Source organism: Vespa velutina, chromosome 12, assembly GCF_912470025.1.
Source record: "Vespa velutina chromosome 12, iVesVel2.1, whole genome shotgun sequence".
NCBI lineage: Eukaryota > Metazoa > Arthropoda > Insecta > Hymenoptera > Vespidae > Vespa > Vespa velutina.
In genome coordinates, this window is record NC_062199.1 from 622475 (window position 1) to 640728 (window position 18254).

The following is an 18254-nucleotide window of genomic DNA, read 5'->3' on the forward strand; positions in this document are numbered from 1 at the left end:
CGAAGTGTTAAGAATTGGTCGAGAGAAATTCGTGTAGGAGGTTAAAGTAGGAACTGTGGAAATAATTCGAGAACGTCGATTAAGACCATAGATAATCCAAACGAGGAAGTTGTAAGTGGGTGGACCTGGAGCAAGCAGCGAATAAAGGTTAAGGGTGGATCAACGAGGTCAAAGGGATAGGGATAGGTACGATTGCTTTTCGAGGAAGAGACAGGGGACTAATTGAAATCCCGCGGCGACGCCTTTGGGTCAGCAGTTCGCTACCTTTCTCCGTGGTTGCAAGTCGAAACTTTGGAAACTATACGAGGATGCTCTCTCCCTCTCTCTCTCTCGAGAGAGAGAGAGAGAGAGAGAAAGAGATCCCATTGGTACTCATACGTAACCTACGGCTAGGATCAAAAGTTTGACCGTGCGAATACCAGAAAATGGATCTGATTTTGGCTTCACGACGATAGCTTAATAGTGGATTACCTCGAGATTGATATTTATCGGCCGATGGCACGCTTTCTCGCGAAAATAAGCGATATCCTCGAAGCGGATTTTGTCTTTCGAGAGTAGTATCAACGAACAGCCATCTCAAACGTAGCTACGTTGGATAGAGATTCGCTATACGGTATGAGTATGGGTTTGAAAGCACGATATACTTTGCGAACTCTTTTATCCCTTAGTATCTATGATCATCGACGACCCTGGGCTAGACCTCCCTCCTATCCTATTTCTAGCCCCAATCCCTGGATCGTCGAAGAAAATACAAAGTTCGTGCCCGTCAAGCCAAGAGATAAAAAGTTCCAGCGAGTCTTTGTTTATCGGTAAAAATTCCCAACAAACTGCTCCTCCTCCTCCTCCTTCTCATTCTCCACAGATTTTCTCAAAACGATCATAACTTTGGAAGAAACGAGAGAAACGATTCGAATAACAAAACAGAAAGAGGAACGATGAAATACGATCAATGAGTTCATGTAACAACGCGGATACGTCGAAAAATCCAAGGCAATCGTTTTACCGCGGGGCAACGACCAATCAGCAAGTTAACCGCAACGCTATGAGCGCAGGGATCGTGGAAGCCATTCGTCTTGTCGTCGCCACAGGCATTATCATATTTTCCAGGGAACGTCAGGGCCGTAGTACAAGCCGGCTGCGACTCCCGATAGTTTCGATGGTCTCTCTCTCTCTCTCTCTCTCTCTCTCTCTCTCTCTCTCTCTCTCTCTCTTTGCTCCCTCTTTACGCACGAGCACACCAAAGTCTAACCGAATAAATCTCTTCCAAAGCAATTTCGCAAAGTTTCATTTGCATCGAATCTACATCGATGGAATTTGATTTCATGCCTTCGTAAACAACTGCGTGGGCGAGAGAAAGAGAGAGAGACACCTGATTTCTTGGGAGTTAAAAGTCGCGATAAACGATCCTAATTGGAATTATCGAAATGAAGAAATTTCGAAAAACGCGTCTTTTGAAATTGTAAATATATCACGCTTTCTTCCAATCATTCCCGATTACTGACAGTCTAGAAAAAATATTGACATCATTATAGGTTCTCACCTATTTGCGAAAGGCTATATTTAATCCTGATGTATCATCATATATCGAAGACAATACGAATGGCTCGACGACATAACGAATAGAGAGAAAGGAAGAAAGAAATAGAGGCAATGTAGAAGGCAATTTAGAATCTGCCAAGACGGAAACCTACTTAGCGACGGGATTCAGGTTGGAGGACGAGCGGGAATATAGATTGGGTTTAAAGCAGGATAGTGTTGCAGCTTGTCGTACGACTGAGAACCAACGTAAGAAAGGACAAGGAGGTAGAAGCGAGGTAGACCGAGGGTGGCAAGGAAAAAATAGAAGAAGAGGGTGGCTCATCGGGTGTTTTCGTTCGAAATTCAACTCACGGAGAGAGTCCTTGGGAAAAGGAAATCGAATCCCTCTATTTACGCTAGCAACTTTTATCACCATGGATAGAGACTAGGATCTTACTTTCCCTCTCTTATCCCTTTCTTGTAAAGCTCCAACGGGCGTGTAATAATAATCATAATTCCTCGGGTATTGTTTCACAGATAATTAAGTTCTTGCAGCAACGCGTACCCGATAAAGCGAATCCTACACCCGTACCGACGTCTTTGCCAATTCGTGTAAAAAGCGTTTGGCCTGTCTTTATTCCTTTAGGAAGCCGAAGCGATTCCTCGCCAAAAAGCGACTACTCACTCGCAATATTAAGGATACAGATAACCAAGAGAACGCGTAACATAATAGCATCGAATATCGATGTGGTTTTACGGCCGCTTTGTCGTTCGATCGCACGTAAACCGCGAGCCCAGCTAATTATCTTCGTTGGCATAACGTTATAACGCTATAAAACGTAATCCCATATTAGACCATAATCAAATTCGACTAGCCATCTATTAACGTTACTAATATATTAACGGCCATTTGATCTCTCCTCTTCCACAATTTCATTTTCGCGACGCATTTAAGATTTCATTTCCACTTATAAATTCGAGCTCGCGTCTACGGGCCAAAAGGATGAGAGAAACCATATTACGAAGGCGATTAATTAACGATAATAGAAACCGATTTGACGTTTTCCACGAATTCTAAAGCGGTTTGAGGAAATGATCGCGGTGAAACCGTCGAGATAAGAGTAGAGAATGTTAAAGAGACGAGGAAGGAAAAAGAGGAAAAATATAGGAACCGAGAATAGGAACAAAGGAAAGTTTCGCGGAAGCAGACCGGCGTATATTAATTACTGCTATCGGTGCGCGGCGGAAGATTCCATCAAGTTCGCAGCTGCAGAACGTTACAGGATAGGACCAGAGCCGACAGAAGACGGACGAGGAAAGAAACGAGGAAAGCGAATAGGGAAGGGGAACGTGTTCTCGTGGTAGTAAGAGAGAGAGAGAGAGAGAGAGAGAGAGAGGGGGAAGCGGCGTTTCGCGCGGCCGAGTCTGGCTATCCGCCACACGTACACCCTCCGTCACGCCTCTCCCTCCTTTCCAACTCTACCCCCTACACCTACCTTCTCCTTTCTACCCCCGGATAAATTACGCTAGATATCTGCATACAAAACGGCCCAGGAAAATTAAAAACACAAACAGCGAGAGCAAGCGAAACCTCGCGCGTCCCTCTCCTTCTTTCCTCTCACGGATTCTCTTTATCTCTTTCCCGGCTTTTCTCTCGTTTCCTCTCTTAGCATCTACCACAACACGACAGTCAGCCTTCTCCTCTCGTTTCGCTCGAGCGAACAACGACACTATCGCGTTACAACATCCGTTAACCGATCTCGTAAATCGAAACCACACTGAAAATCTCTGGTATTATAAAAGATATAAGAAAATGATTATTGGCTATGATATTTGATAAATATAAAGAATGTCCGTAGAATAATCGACGTAAAGATATTTCAATATCAAGGTGTAATATTAACGCGCCCGCGAATCGGTGGCTCATAACGATAGTTATCATCATATCACGGTCAGGTAGAGAATCCCGCAGAGATACCAAGGTGGAAGACGTCCGGTGGCAACTAGGTGGAACGGGAGGAGGTGAAACGGGGGCGGCTTTAATTATCCCGCGGCCTCCTAACGTGCAATTAATTCCGAATGCGGTTTAGTTTAGCGAACGAAGAGCAAACAATGTATTACCCTCTAAACCGTCTAAACGTAGGCGGTTACGCTGAATTCGATGGTAAAAGCGAGAAGACTGGAGTGAGTTGGAAAAGGGTGCCTCTGTCGGTGGTATAGTTTAGGCCACTTTACGCAAATAGCATGGATCCTGCAGATAGTGCATACGTTCCTTGCCTCTTCTTCTCTCACGTTTCCTACCAGTCAGCGCGCGCGAGCGCGAGCCGAGAGGGTTGGGTGACGCAACCCTTCTCCAACAATGAAACTGAACTTAATACTTTGCCTATTTCCGATTAATCCTTTTCATTCTTACTTCGTTCTTTTTTCCATTTTCTCATAAGCAAATACGAACCTTGCGAATTTTCAAGAAAATCTAGTTGATCTATTTCATTCTTTAACTATCACGGATAAGTGAACAGATTAACGCACGAACGTCTCTTTTGTCTCTATCATTCTTGTCTTCATCCAATACACTCTCTTCACCGCAAAAGGGGCAGAGTATGGCGTTGCCGAGATAACGCGCGGCCGACGCCGATGCCCCATTTACATAAGCATAATGCGAAGATTATTCGTGTCTGGTCGACGGGTCATAAATACGAGACGGTAGAGGCATAGAAAAGAGGAGAGGAGGAGATCGATGGAAACGAGGCCGAGCCTGGATAAAAATTAGACGAAGTCTCGCTATCTCTATTTCTCTCTCCTTCATCTTCTTCGACAAGGAGAAGGAGGAGGAGAAGAGGAAGAAGAGTTTCGTTTCGAGCTACGAACGAAATCACGGTACAGTGCCAAGAGTCGTAACGCCCCTGAATATATCCAAGGAATATCGAGTTTTTATGGCACCTTCGACCCCCTTTCACGATCATCGAAGGTTATCTGAACGGTAGCGAAGGAATCTTCATGGGGGTTGAAATTTCGGTTCATGGTACGTAGGAATGGTTCTTTTGAGGAACGTCGAAGAAGCTACACCGAAGGATAGAGAGAATAGAGGAAAGGGTGAGCTCTCGAGTGGAAGAGAGGTAGCAGGCTATGACGAGACTGGAGAGAGAATGCCATAGAAGTCGAATATCGAGAGAGTGAGAGAGGTTGGAAAGAGAGCGAGGCAAAGTATAGACGAAAAGAGATGATGGGAGAGGAGGAGAAGGAGATAGAGATAGGAAATAAACGGGAGGGCAAAGAGGAGAGAGTAGTTCGCGCGAAGCGAATGACTGCGATTCGTCCAATTATCGGTTGGCACCAAAAGTGCTGGGTCTGGCTCGCCTGCCAAATGGGAAATAGCCGGGGCGAACTGCAGAGGCAAGCTATAGCAGACGCTATGGACCCACGGACTCTATGTGTGGACTCTACGAAAACCGTCGCTCGACTATGGACTCGGCAAAGTATCGAGGCTACCGAAACGTTGTAAACGACAATCGCCGAAAGATAGTTTGGACCCGTAGGATACGGAAATCCTCCACCCCGGACGCATTCTTCTCCCAGGTGCAGTGACCTCTCTCTCTCTCTCTCTCTCTCTCTCTTTCTCTCTCCCCCGTGCCCCTCTCTCGAAGCGAACATTTTCTATCAAAATTTTAATCTTATATCGAATTTCATTTATGTTTTTAAAACGTAATACACTTTGCGTTTTCCTTCGGCATATCGTTTCTATCGAATAGTGCTTTTTATTCGATATCATAGACGAGAGATATCTTTCGACGATTTTCCCTTAATGGCGTGGTGGTGGTACTTCTTTCGACGGATCACCGTACATACACACGTGTCATGGTGCTGCCTGAGACAAGAAAATGACGTCATTAACGAGGTTAAAAGTGCTGACGTACTTTAACCCACAATTTCTCCCGTCCGCTTCCGCCATCCCTTCGAGATCGATGCGTCGATTTCCGATACCCGCTAGCGTCGCCATAAAGTCGAATGGAATTGTACCGTGCGAGTTCTGCGCGACGAAGAGAACCTTCGAATAAATTTTGACGACGTAAATCATTTTTTCCCCATCTTCGTTCCTTCCTACCTTTTTCCTGTTAAAAACGATCGCGGCACAAAGAGGGTCAAAAATTTTGTTTCTAATTCGCATCGATCCCTTTATTATTACTTTTCCATTCTATCCGTGATTCGTTTATTACTAAGGATTAACGTCTTAATGATTTTCCAATGTTAGAAGAGAGTTCAATAATCTCGTCAAAGATTTTCTCCGATATATATTATATGAGAGTCGTACGACGCGAAACGAAAATTGCATCGTGAATTATGGAACGTTAGCGCGACGAAATGGATATATATAAGAAAGTCATATTCGTACGATCGACAAAAATCAATTCGGGATATATTTTAGTTCCGTTCTCTCTCTCTCTCTCTCTTATTCTATTTCACCATTTCCCTGTTCTATACCTTGATTAATTCGGTTTATTAATTAACGAAAAGCACGATCGAAGATAATCACGTCCGAAATACCTACCCTCGAGATTATTTTCTTCGAATTTCAGAAGCATCGATGATGATATCGTCGGCCGACTCTGCATGCGCATTCTCGTCCGAATTTAATCGGAGTTTCAATTTCCCCATAGAGTTTCATTCCCGCGATATCGCGACAAAGGACTATGGAATGATCGTGTAATTCGTCAGGATAGATCTTCGTTGTATAATTTAACGAGCTTGCCCGCAGTTATGGGCCTATATGATCCGCGTTGCGTGAAATGTTCACCGGTGCCTGTATAGATACACTGGCCATGGTAATTGGCAAGGTAGGTATGCAGATACACGCCACATGTATTCTGAACGGCAGGAGAGGGACATGGAGGGAGAAGGGAGACCGGGAGTACTAATATACTCACACGTGTTAGCGATCGTGTCCCCAGAATTTGATTGCTCGTGTTGTCTAGAGAATTACGAATCTACCGGATTCTACTAAATTCTACCGTAGCATTTGCGCATCGAGAGAGTAAGTACCGTCAATCGCGAGTTCGAAAGCACCGACCCCTCCTATAAGTCCAACCTGATTCCCAAACGGCCTCATCTTATTTCGCGGTCTTTTACTCGACTCCGTGTAAACGTACCGCTCTTCTTTAGATTCCCCTTCTCTCTTTCGATACAGGTAATTGGATTTAAAAGGATCGACGTTTATTGTAAATTTATTGTAATACCGAATTAAACTATTCTCATTTCTTCTTTTTCTTTTTTCTCTTTTTTTCCTCTACTCTCACGGATACTCCTACTTTTTTCCTAGTGCCAGCTATCGTGTAATCAGCTTTATAGCGCTTTTAAGGGATAAAGAAGATTGCCAACAGTTTCTCCCTCCTTCTCTATCTCCTTGCCTGGCAAGTAGAGTTTAAGTAAAACGTCGTCGATCATGGCAACGCCGGACGTGACATTAAAGCCGCCCGTTGGCCACGTTTCACATTGGAAGTCGTATCCGGTTTTACGAATGGCGCTTGCGATCGTCTCGCGTGGCCTGTCTCGTCGATAAAAATACTTTTAAGGAAATGAAATTGATATAAAGGACGGATTGCAATGGGAACACCGTAAAACACCGCTGACGTATCCATCCATCCGCCATTTCGTTGCGAATTCGTCGAATTCGTGAAAACGTATAAAACTTTTGTAGAAGAATATATTCCTTGCGAAATGACTCGAGCTACAGGTAAAACTATGTGTTGCACGTAAGAAATGTATATCGGTTAGTTTTACATTGTACCGATGGACATTTCTTCACGAGAATTCATCCAAGAGCGTTACATAATAAGTATAGTTCATGAAAATCATTCGTTTCCATCGAAACTACGTAGAAACCAAAGTGCTTCCCGGGGAAATTTATTTTTCAATTAATATTTATTGTACTACCGTGAGCGATAATCAGCGTTCGGCGGTAAGTGATAAAGCGAAAGAAAAGAAAAGCGTTCGTAACCTGGGAGGCTCGGCGGACCGGTACCGGTGGATTGAAAGTTCCCCAGGCTGTCGTTACGTTACTTGCTTCCAAGTATCGCACGGACAAGAGAGAAAGAGAGACGGAGAGATAATGCACGTGTACGTGCATCTACGTCTACAGATATATGTGTATATATATATATATATATACACGTGTTTCAAGAGGGAAAGACAACGAAAACACACTCCCACAGATACGTACACACGCTGGCCCGCCACGTATTTATGAGCTTTCCCTACGCCGGCTGACTTTAAATTGAGTCTACTACTTCGAGGCTCCGCGGATTAACTCTGCGACGCATGAATTCTTTAGCGAACGTATTCTCACCGGGGTGCCGCAGAGATTAGCCGCGTTCCTTTTTACCGTTCGCGCGAAAAAGGTTCTACGCGAAAGATAGCAAGCAGAAGGAAATAAAGGAAGACGATAGAAAAGTAGAGTGTCTCTTTCCTTCGAGTCGAGAGAAGCTTAACAAATTTTGCCTTCTTATTTTCTTTTGTTCTCTTCGCGAGAAAGAAAGAACGGAGGGAGGGAAAAAGAATGATCGAAGGAATGTTCACGATTCTCTCGAAAACTTGAAATAGTTGTGCTTAAATTCAATTCGGTCTTCCCGAAGAGAAAAGGAAGGTGCTTTTCAAGAATCTCTCGGAATATGTTTTCGATGCATAGGATGGCGGCGTTAAGTGCAACGTGCACGGGATAACAATAATGGTCGAACTGAGATTCTATAATTTTTCCATATAACGCCGATAAAGCCGATATAAAAGAGGACGTGTATTTTATCTTTCGAAATCGAAAATATCGAAAGAATACGCGATATCTCGATTCTCTTGGAATTTTTTCATTTCCAAAGGAAACACGTACTTTTTTCCTTCCTTTATTTTTAAATTTAAGAACTCTATCTAAATTTCTCGTTCCAAATGTGCCAATTATAGATCAGTTAATTAATCGGTATGATGAAGGGACGATAATCGGTAGGTATTATTTCTATATGTATTTACGATGTATATTCACGGCTGGCCGAAGGTTCGATTTTAACCGCGTTAAAAATGCATTTTCCCTCGGACAATGAGATAATAAGCTATTTCGAAGCATAGACCGGTTCGCTACGAAGCGCGTTGTGTTCAAACAACGTGTAATGCAATTCTATGCACCAACGAGCTTTGACTACCACGATCGTAATTGCTAATTAATTATTACCGACTTTTCTGCATAACAAAACGATCGGACCCTTTCTAAAATGGAACGATTTCCCGATTATTTTGGAGAAGCGTAGAACCGGAACCGTGGCAACTATGAATCGTTAATTCGCGAATGAATAACGTAATCGCGTGTTCGATCAACGATAGCTAACGAGAAATTCGTAACGAACGAGTAACGCATAGTCGAAATAATTCATTTTACCTCTGAATGACTTTTATCGATATCTCTTACAAATTAATACTTTTCTCTATTCTCTTTCTTTATCTATCTCTCCTCTTCCTCCCTCCCTCTCCCTCCCTCTCTCTCTCTCTCTCTCTCTCTCTCTCTCTCTCTCTCTCTCTCTCTCTCACTTTGTCTTTATCCGGCACGTTGAGAAGAAATTTTTACACGGGATCGACATATCCATTTTCGTGGGAGAACAGGAATTATCGGCTGGGCTCTAGAATCCGGAATTGAATTCAGCAGTGTACGGGAGCCAATGGCCCGAGGAGAAAGCAAAAGAAGAGAAGAAGAGAGAAGAGGAAGAGGGGGAGGAGGAGAGAGAGAGAGAGAGAGAGAGAGAGCGCACGAGGGTGGTGAACATCGAATGATGTATTACAAGTAACAGCGGCCAATAAAAATTAAGCGTTTTCTTTGCTCCGCGTGATTTGTGGACGATAAATCAAAAGATCGCGTTTCTTTCGAAATCCTACCAAGTCAATGGCGTACGCGCACAGGCCTTCTTCTTCAAATTTTTAATTAAAATAATTAGAGCTACATTATCTCGTGAGTATTGTAGACGAAATTGAGAGACCGAGAGAAAGAGTAAAAAAAGAAAACGAATAAAAAGCTATACTAAAAAAGATGAAAGAAAATTCCTATGAATGTTTCAAAAAGATAGAACGAAGAAAATGAAGCACGTAGTACCGTGCGAGCAATTTCTGAAATTCATCAGGAAACGCAATATGTTCGGCGCGAGATGAAACGCTTTGGGGCGATAATCGGATCGATCGTACACGAGGGATGACTTTCCTGCCGAAAAGGAAATTGGCCGTTAGTTATTCCACCTGCTTCTCTCACGGCAGGAAACAATTAGAAATTTGCAAGCAACAAAACTATTGCTCGTTCGTTACCGCGATTTTTTTCGTACAGAGTTTCGTTGAATGTGCGCGAATGGAGAAAACGACGATTTCAAAACGATCATGTCGTACAGTTACACGATAACCTGTAGTTTTACATTTTTCGAGAAAAATAAAATAAAAAGACAAAAAAATACACTATAGATTTTTTAAATAAATAAACAGTAACTCTAGCGCACAGGGGAAAATAACTGAGAACAACTTTTGTCTACAAAAAGAAAAAAAAAAAAAAAAAGAAAAAGAAAAAAAAAAGAAAAAAAAAAGAAAAAAAAACATGTAAAGCAAGCAAAACTAAAACCGAAATTGAATGAAAAAAAATTACAACTGCTAAAAAACTTGTAAAAAACATATTGGATTGATTCGGAGATAAATTATTAACCTTAGTTATGCACACATCGATATCATTTCAAGTTGTCAAAATTGGGGTGAGCTTACATCCCAGGCACAATTGTCATTTATATAGAATGAATAATTTTTACTCCAACAAAATATTATAAATATATTCGAAATTCATAAATCATGCAACGCGCAAATTGTTTCAATTAAATAATAACGTCAAAGTTGTCCTAAACTCCACAGGCACAACTAGGGTTAATGAATATACTTAGTTTTCTATAACATACTATACTACATAAATATACTATACAAGTTTTCTGTCAATTAGAAAAATGAATAAAGATACATTTCAAAAGTCGACGTAATTTCTGACATAAATATTGACGCTATTTTGACAGATTATGTAGAAAGATAAATATTTTAAATCTAATGGATAAGTAAATCAATGATTTTTATAGCTGGACTTTCTTTTTATACTACAGTGCCATCTCTCATGATAGAACTGAGTCTGATTCATCACCAGTTTTACCAACATCACAGAATATATCGATCCATATTAATTCAATCAACTTTTTGCAAGATGGCATTGCTGAGATAATGATGCAAATTTGAATCAAGTATTACATTATCAATCTACGAACAAAATATCTTATTGTTAAACAAATAAAGCAAATAATAATATATCGATTCTAAAAATAGCTTTCTAATTAGCTAGTACCACCAATGTTACTAATGCAAAACACATGGATCAAAATCAGAACTATCATGAGATTAAAAAAAAAAAAAAAGAAAAAAAAAAAGAAAAAAAAAACGAATTACCAAATAATGTCAAATTATAAAGCATCATATAAAATAGTACAGCGATAATAAATATTAAAGCGTTATTGAATATCACTTACCAAGCAGGAAAGAAGTCTGTGTTGTCCCACGTGTCGCTTGAAAATTCCATTGATCAATGTCCTCACACAACACAACACAACACAACACATCACAATTCATTTCGTTATAAATTAATAATAAAAAATTATAAAAAGCAAACGACTACTTCGTTCTACACATTGTTCTACTGAATCAAAGAAACAAATCTCTAATTATAGTGACTTCGTGAAATACGATACAATTAATTCATTCAAAATGAATATATCATCTCTAGATTTGCAGTATTCATTCCTACTTTTTAAAAAATCTACTTGTCTTACTTCACAACGATATACATCACACCACGTTGCAAATCGTTGGCATACGATGAAGAATAAACAAATATTCAAATGCAAAATCAAAATTGTAATAATGTAATTATTACAATCAATATGATCATTAAACAATAAAATTAATCATATAAAAATCATTAATTACTTATATAAAAGTAGTATTGATTTTAAAACGAATCAATATTATTATTGTTCAATCAATAAAATTAATTAATATAAAAATGCATGCTCAAGAGAATTTCTAATCGTTTGAAAGAAAAAAAATATTCATTAAAGAATACTGCTTAATCGTGAGATGTATGTGAGGGATAAAAAAAAAAAAATATCTATTTTCCTTTTTAGACGTTCGATAATTCGACAACAAGTTTCTGAGTACATAGCGATACTATTCACCATATTAATAACGATAGAATGAAATTGTGGCGTTTAAGTCCTGCAAAAAAAAAAAAAAAAAGAAAATAAAATTAATACAATACCATCGTAAAGGGTACAATAATAGTAAATATAAACGTTGCTTACCACGCATTATGACGTGACGTATTCCATTGATAAGTACACCGCCGCACTGTACTAATACCGATATAAAATCGATAGAAAAAAATCGAGACGTTTACGTCCTAAAAAAATAAACAATGAAATTGATATAATACAACAAAAATGTAATTAATTAATGCAATCGATAAGAGATAATTGTACTATTATCGAAAAAGGAAAAGGCACAAAATTACGATATTGGCGTTCAGGAAAAGTATAGCATTGACCCTACGTTAATTTATAACTTTGTAAAGTATTACTTGCGATGCGTGTAAGACCACGTAAACGAAAGTAGATTATGAAAAATCCACTTGTGTATACATGCATATATATATATATATATATACATACTCGCAGAAAATTAAACAATTTAACAAGTTTGTGAAAGAATGAAGAGGTAAAATTAATCGCGCTAAAAAGTATTTATTTGCGTTGAAGGAATTATAAGGAAAAATATTTAAGCTTAAAAATTCAATGAGGTAATAATAAGTTTGCTTACCATTACGCGCTTGTTTCTCTCTTCTTCTTTTTCTTTTGTTTTATTTTTTCTCGATATTACAACCGAACGAACTACGAGAGAAAAGGACGCGTATATACGAAACAAAAGAAAAAAGAAGAAAACGGATTACCTTATAAGGTAATGCTCGTTATTATATTATAATATATACGTATATATGTACGTATGTATATATGTACGTATATGGAATAAAATTCGTCGCACACGAATATGCACCAATACACCGTCAATGTCTTCCGTTGCTAGGCAACGCAAGTTTTTTGTTTTTCCAAGAATTCAACGGTTCCGGCCATTTCCTGGAAAGCGTACCTATATAGCTATACAAAAAAAAAAAAAAGGAAGAAACTATACCTATATACGTACTTCTCAACCGTCGTTACGTACATTTTGATCTATATCGATTTTACCGTTTTTTTTTTTTTTTTCGTTTTTTTCCTCTACGAAATATGGCAAAAAAGTTATTACGTATATAACGGTTAGTACGTTAATCAAAAAATATAATTGAAAATGTATTATTTTTATGAAAAAAAGCAATATCTCGTTAAAAAAAAAAAAAGTATATATTTTACGCGTTAAAATATAAAAAGAATGTATTTAGTTTTAGAAGAAATGTTTTCAAAGTTATTCTTACGCGCTTAGGAAAAAACCAAATATTTTATATTCGACAGAGTTCTCTTCGTATTTGCAATAAATAAAAATATTAAACAAAAAGTTTGCTTGAAAATTGAAATAATTCAGTAAGGAAGAAAGAATTAATTACGTATGTTACATATATACGCATGTATATATGTAATAAAGAAAAATAATAATCGTTAAAAGGATAAAATGAATAAAAGAATAATAAAATTAATAAGAGATAATATTACATAAACTTGCGTTACCGATGCATCTTTGGAAGATTTGAAGAGAATCTACTACATTGGAGAGTATAAAAATAGCGCGAGGCCCTCGTTGAGCATATCCGCCGCGCTTGCTCATCGGGCACTAACTGAGCCGATCCAAGTAGCCGTCTTCCGATTGGCTACTACTGTCTCCTTCCTATCCAATCGCGTGGCGTTACTTATAACGGATTATATTTATATTTGCTATACGCTTATTGGTAATTACTGTAATATTATAAAGCAAATATCATATAAGTGATATATAATAGCTCGTAATCATTGTTACTTTAACGATGAAAAAATAAAAGAGATTTTTCAACGGATGCAATGCGTGCTAACTGCAATGCGTTAGTCGATAGGGACTTTTAATATCTTTCGTAATCCGTTGGCAACAATGAATTTATATCACTGTATACTTCAGGCTGTATGGGAACGTACACAGAAATTTCGTACTGTTGTGTCATTTATTATTTGGATTAGCTATGTAAGAAGAAGGTACGTTAATTATAGATGACAAGGGTCCGATGTTCGTTTGATTTTTTCTTCTTTTTTTTTTTCCCCTCTTCCCTTTTATTATGCACATGTAATATCGAAATTTTTTGCAGAAAAAAGTTGGAGATAATTGAGGCGTATTTCTTGAGAACGGATCACCCCCCTAGGGGTGGGGTCCACTGTCACTTTTAAGCCAAAGAAATCAACGAGTTATGTCAGTATCGTGATACACAAAAGTGAATAACTTGATCATGGCTCGTCCTATTGTACCAAGTCAACAAAAGTTGGCAGAGAAGCTAACTATATTGAATGATAGAGGCATCGGGATGCTGACTCGTATTTATAATATCAAAAAAGCTTGCGGTGATGCCAAATCGAAGCCTGGCTTCTTATCGGATAAGACTCTAGAGTCTTCGATCAAGACAATAGTTAGAAAGTTTCCTAATATCGACATCAAAGGGCTACAAACGATAACAAATCTGCGTAATGAAATTATCAAATCTCTTTCTTTATATTATTATACGTTTGTAGATTTATTGGACTTCAAGGACAACGTTTGCGAACTCCTGACCACGATGGATGCATGCGGAGTACACATGGATATTACTATTAATTTTGATTTGACAAAAGGTTATTTGGATCTTGTCGTCACTTATGTCAGTTTAATGGTACTCCTTTCAAGAGTCGAAGATCGTAAAGCCGTATTGGGACTTTTCAATGCTGCACACGAAATGGTACACAGTCAGTCCGATCCTAGCTTTCCTCGTCTGGGCCAAATGATAATGGATTATGATGCGCCTTTGAAAAAACTTTCCGAGGAATTTGTTCCCCATTCGAAGCTATTAAAGAATGCTCTTACTTCGTTGTGGCCCATTTATCCCGGTAGAAATTTGACCGCCGACACGTGGAGGGCCGATCAGAAATTAAGCTTGGTAGGAAGTCCTGGACAAATATTGAAGGCAGCTGCCACCGATACGATGTCCTGCGAAACTCTGAGCTTGGACAGAATCGAAAGATGGGTAATACTCGGGTTTACGCTTTGCCACACATTTCTGAGTCAAGAACAACCTAATAAACTTTGGATCACTGCTTTAGAATCGGGATGGGTATTGGCATTGTTCAGAGATGAAGTAATTTACATACATCAATACATTCAGACATTTTTTGAGAGCATGAAGGGATACAGTAAAAGGGTATCGGAAGTGAAGGATTGTTACAATCAAGCGGTACAGAAAGCCGGCTATAGGCACAGAGAACGTAGAAAATTTTTGAGAACAGCCTTGAAGGAATTGGGTTTGATTTTGACCGATCAACCGGGTCTACTCGGACCTAAAGCATTACTCGTGTTAATGGGACTATCTCACGCGAGAGACGAGGTGCTATGGCTTCTAAGACACGGGGATAATCCTCCGATACAAGGAAAAGGAAAAGGTAGAGGCGGCGAGGATCTAGTGGATCGACAGCTGCCAGAATTGCTCTTCCATTGTGAAGAATTGAGAGCATTAGTAAAGAAGTATTCTCAGGTGCTTCAGAGGTACTACGTTCAATTTCTCTCAGGATTCGACGCGCCTGCGTTGCATCAAATGATACAAAATCTTCCAGTTTGTCCCGAAGACGAGGGTGCGATACTCAGTGACATGTGCTCAACGATAGCGAGTTTGACCGTAAAGCAAGTAGAAGACAACGAACTGTTCGATTTTCGTCCATTCCGTTTGGATTGGTTTAGATTACAAGCTTACATGTCTATTGCCAAATGTAACATGAATTTAGCCGATAATAGAGAATTAGCTTCTTTCATGGACACGGTAGTTTTTCATACCAAAATGGTTGATAATCTCGACGAAATGTTAGTCGAGACGTCCGATCTCTCGATATTTTGTTTTTACAGTAAAATCTTTGAAGATCAGTTCCACATGTGCTTAGAATTTCCAGCTCAAAATCGTTACATAGTAGCCTTTCCGCTCATATGCAGTCACTTTCAAAGTTGTACCCACGAATTGTGCCCGGAGGAACGCCATCATATTCGCGAGAGAAGTTTATCCGTGGTAAATATGTTTTTAGACGAAATGGCTAAAGAAGCTAAGAACATCATTACCACTATTTGCGACGAACAATGTAATATGAGCGACATGCTATTGCCGAAACATTGTGCCGTATTGATATCTCAAGTAGTCAATAGAAAGAAAAAGGACAAGAATAAGAAGAACATGAGCGAAGTGCACAAGCCAGGTATAGAAAGTTATAGAAAGACCAGAGAAGAATTAACCACCATGGACAAATTACATATGGCTCTGACAGAATTGTGTTATGCCATAAACTATTGTCCTACGATCAACGTATGGGAATATACGTTCGCACCTAGAGAATACTTGCATCAACATCTTGAATCTCGATTCGCTAGGGCCCTCGTTGGAATGGTTATGTACAATTCGGACACGAGCGAGATAGCCAAGCCGTCGGAACTATTCGTTAGCGTCAGATCTTATATGAATGTACTCCAAACAGTAGAAAATTATGTCCACATAGATATTACTCGAGTATTCAACAATGCTCTACTTCAACAGACTCAGGAGCTTGATAGTCATGGGGATAAAACTATTGCTGCCCTTTATACCCAATGGTATTCCGACGTATTACTTAGACGAGTTAGCGCTGGAAACATATGTTATTCTGGAAACCAAAGAGCATTCGTCAGTTTATCCGTGGAGGGAGCAATCCCGTTTAACGCCGAAGAATTTTCCGATATAAACGAGCTAAGAGCATTGGCCGAACTTATCGGGCCATACGGCATGAAGATGCTGAACGAAAATCTCATGTGGCACATAGCGAGCCAAGTGCAACAATTAAAGAAATTAGTCGCAGGAAACAAGGACGTTCTTATAGCTTTAAGGACGAACTTTGACAAGCCGGAAGTAATGAAGGAGCAATTCAAGAGATTGCAACAGGTTGATAATGTACTTCAAAGAGTGGCTATAATAGGAGTAATATTGAGTTTCAGGCAATTGGCACAATCGGCCCTGGTCGACGTTTTGGAAGAACGTATCCCATTCCTTTTGAGCTCGATTCTGGACTTTCGACATCACTTACCGTCTGGAGACCCAATGAGAGTAGTTTCCGAAATGACGTCTGCTGCCGGTTTAACGTGCAAAGTCGATCCTACATTGACAACAGCCTTGCGAAGTCAAAAGGCAGACGTCGATGAAGACGAACACTTGCTCGTCTGTCTCCTAATGGTATTCGTAGCCGTATCTATTCCAAAGTTAGCGAGAAATGAGAATTCCTTTTATCGTGCCTCACTCGAAGGACACTCGAACAATATTCATTGTATGGCAACGGCCATAAATAATATCTTTGGTGCATTATTCACGATTTGCGGACAGAATGACATTGAGGATAGAATGAAGGAATTTCTTGCCTTGGCTTCATCCAGTTTGTTGAGACTCGGTCAGGAGGCCGACAAGGAAGCTACTAGAAACAGGGAATCCGTGTACCTATTATTGGATCAAATAGTCCAAGAGTCTCCTTTTCTCACGATGGATCTATTGGAGAGTTGCTTCCCGTATGCCCTTATACGAAATGCATATCACGACGTGTACAAGCTTGAACACTCTCAGCCGTAAGATTACGATCATAACGAAGTTATTATCGAATGAACGATCAACGCGCTGTAGTCATACTCAGGGCTACTTTTCTACGTCCACTTACTTGTGTACCATCGACAACTCTTGCGTTATATATCATCGAAGATAGGCGAGATGATGATGATGAGGAGGAGGAGGAGGAGGAGGAGGAGGATAAAATCTGAATGAAGGAATTTATCATCGGAGAAATCAAAATTAATTCGAGTCTACGTATGTCTGTAACAATGTATCTCGTTTGTATGTCCATGCCTAGGGAAGACGACGCTCGGATGATTGACATTGGTCATTGAAAATATTTTGGACTTTCTCTTCGATTAAAAATTGCGTTTAAAAGGACCCAATGAAAAAAGAGAACTTGCAGTGTAATAATATTCATTCAGCCGGAGCATTTTCTATAGAGTCCGCGTTCCTTTAAAAGACATTTGATACGCGATTTAAAGACAATTTATATTATTAGGATAGTATATTTTCATTTCATTGTCACAGTATTCCGTAAATTATCATTACGTAAGAGAATTTTTTATTATACGAGAATGAACGAAATATATATGTAAATGATTCTCGATCGCTAAGAATTTACGTACACACCTATCATCATCCAATAAGTATCGTCACTTTATCCATTGCATTTTCTATGTATAATGGTAACTTTTACAATAGTTTATAAAATAAATAAAATCCATCCATAAACTATCACCTATATTATTATATTCTTTCTCACTCGATTTTCCATCGTCCCTTTTAAATTAATGAAACACGACGACAGATGCTTTGATAAGAGATTCCTAAAAAA

The 18254-nt window shown here is 39.3% G+C and overlaps 2 protein-coding genes across 4 annotated transcripts in view; one reads left to right on the forward strand and one right to left on the reverse strand.

Annotated features, from left to right (window-relative positions):
• Window positions 1-11199, reverse strand: part of LOC124953301 (CUGBP Elav-like family member 4) — a 518014-nt gene extending 506815 nt beyond the window's left edge. The window contains exon 1 of the mRNA XM_047504496.1: window positions 11085-11199. Within this exon, the coding sequence (XP_047360452.1) occupies window positions 11085-11184 (100 nt within the window). The 5' untranslated portion in view covers window positions 11185-11199. The remainder of the gene's footprint in view (window positions 1-11084) is intronic.
• A 2496-nt stretch (window positions 11200-13695) lies between these two features.
• On the forward strand, window positions 13696-18157 carry LOC124953298 (membrane-associated protein Hem). Of its 3 annotated transcripts, none has more exons than XM_047504482.1 (2): window positions 13696-13823; window positions 13934-18157. In XM_047504482.1, exon 2 carries the CDS (start codon window positions 14072-14074, stop codon window positions 17438-17440), a length of 3369 nt encoding a protein of 1122 aa, XP_047360438.1. In that variant the 5' UTR covers window positions 13696-13823; window positions 13934-14071; the 3' UTR covers window positions 17441-18157. The 3 variants fall into 3 exon arrangements, with proteins under 3 accessions (XP_047360438.1, XP_047360439.1, XP_047360440.1); XM_047504483.1 differs by having other exon boundaries at window positions 13731-13854; XM_047504484.1 differs by lacking the exon at window positions 13696-13823 and having other exon boundaries at window positions 14106-14248; window positions 14352-18157.
• Window positions 18158-18254: the final 97 nt, after the last annotated feature.

Excerpts from the sequence above, each read along its gene's own strand:
- LOC124953298 (XM_047504482.1), top strand. The coding sequence starts at position 14,072 with ATGGCTCGTCCTATTGTACCAAGTCAACAAAAGTTGGCAGAGAAGCTA.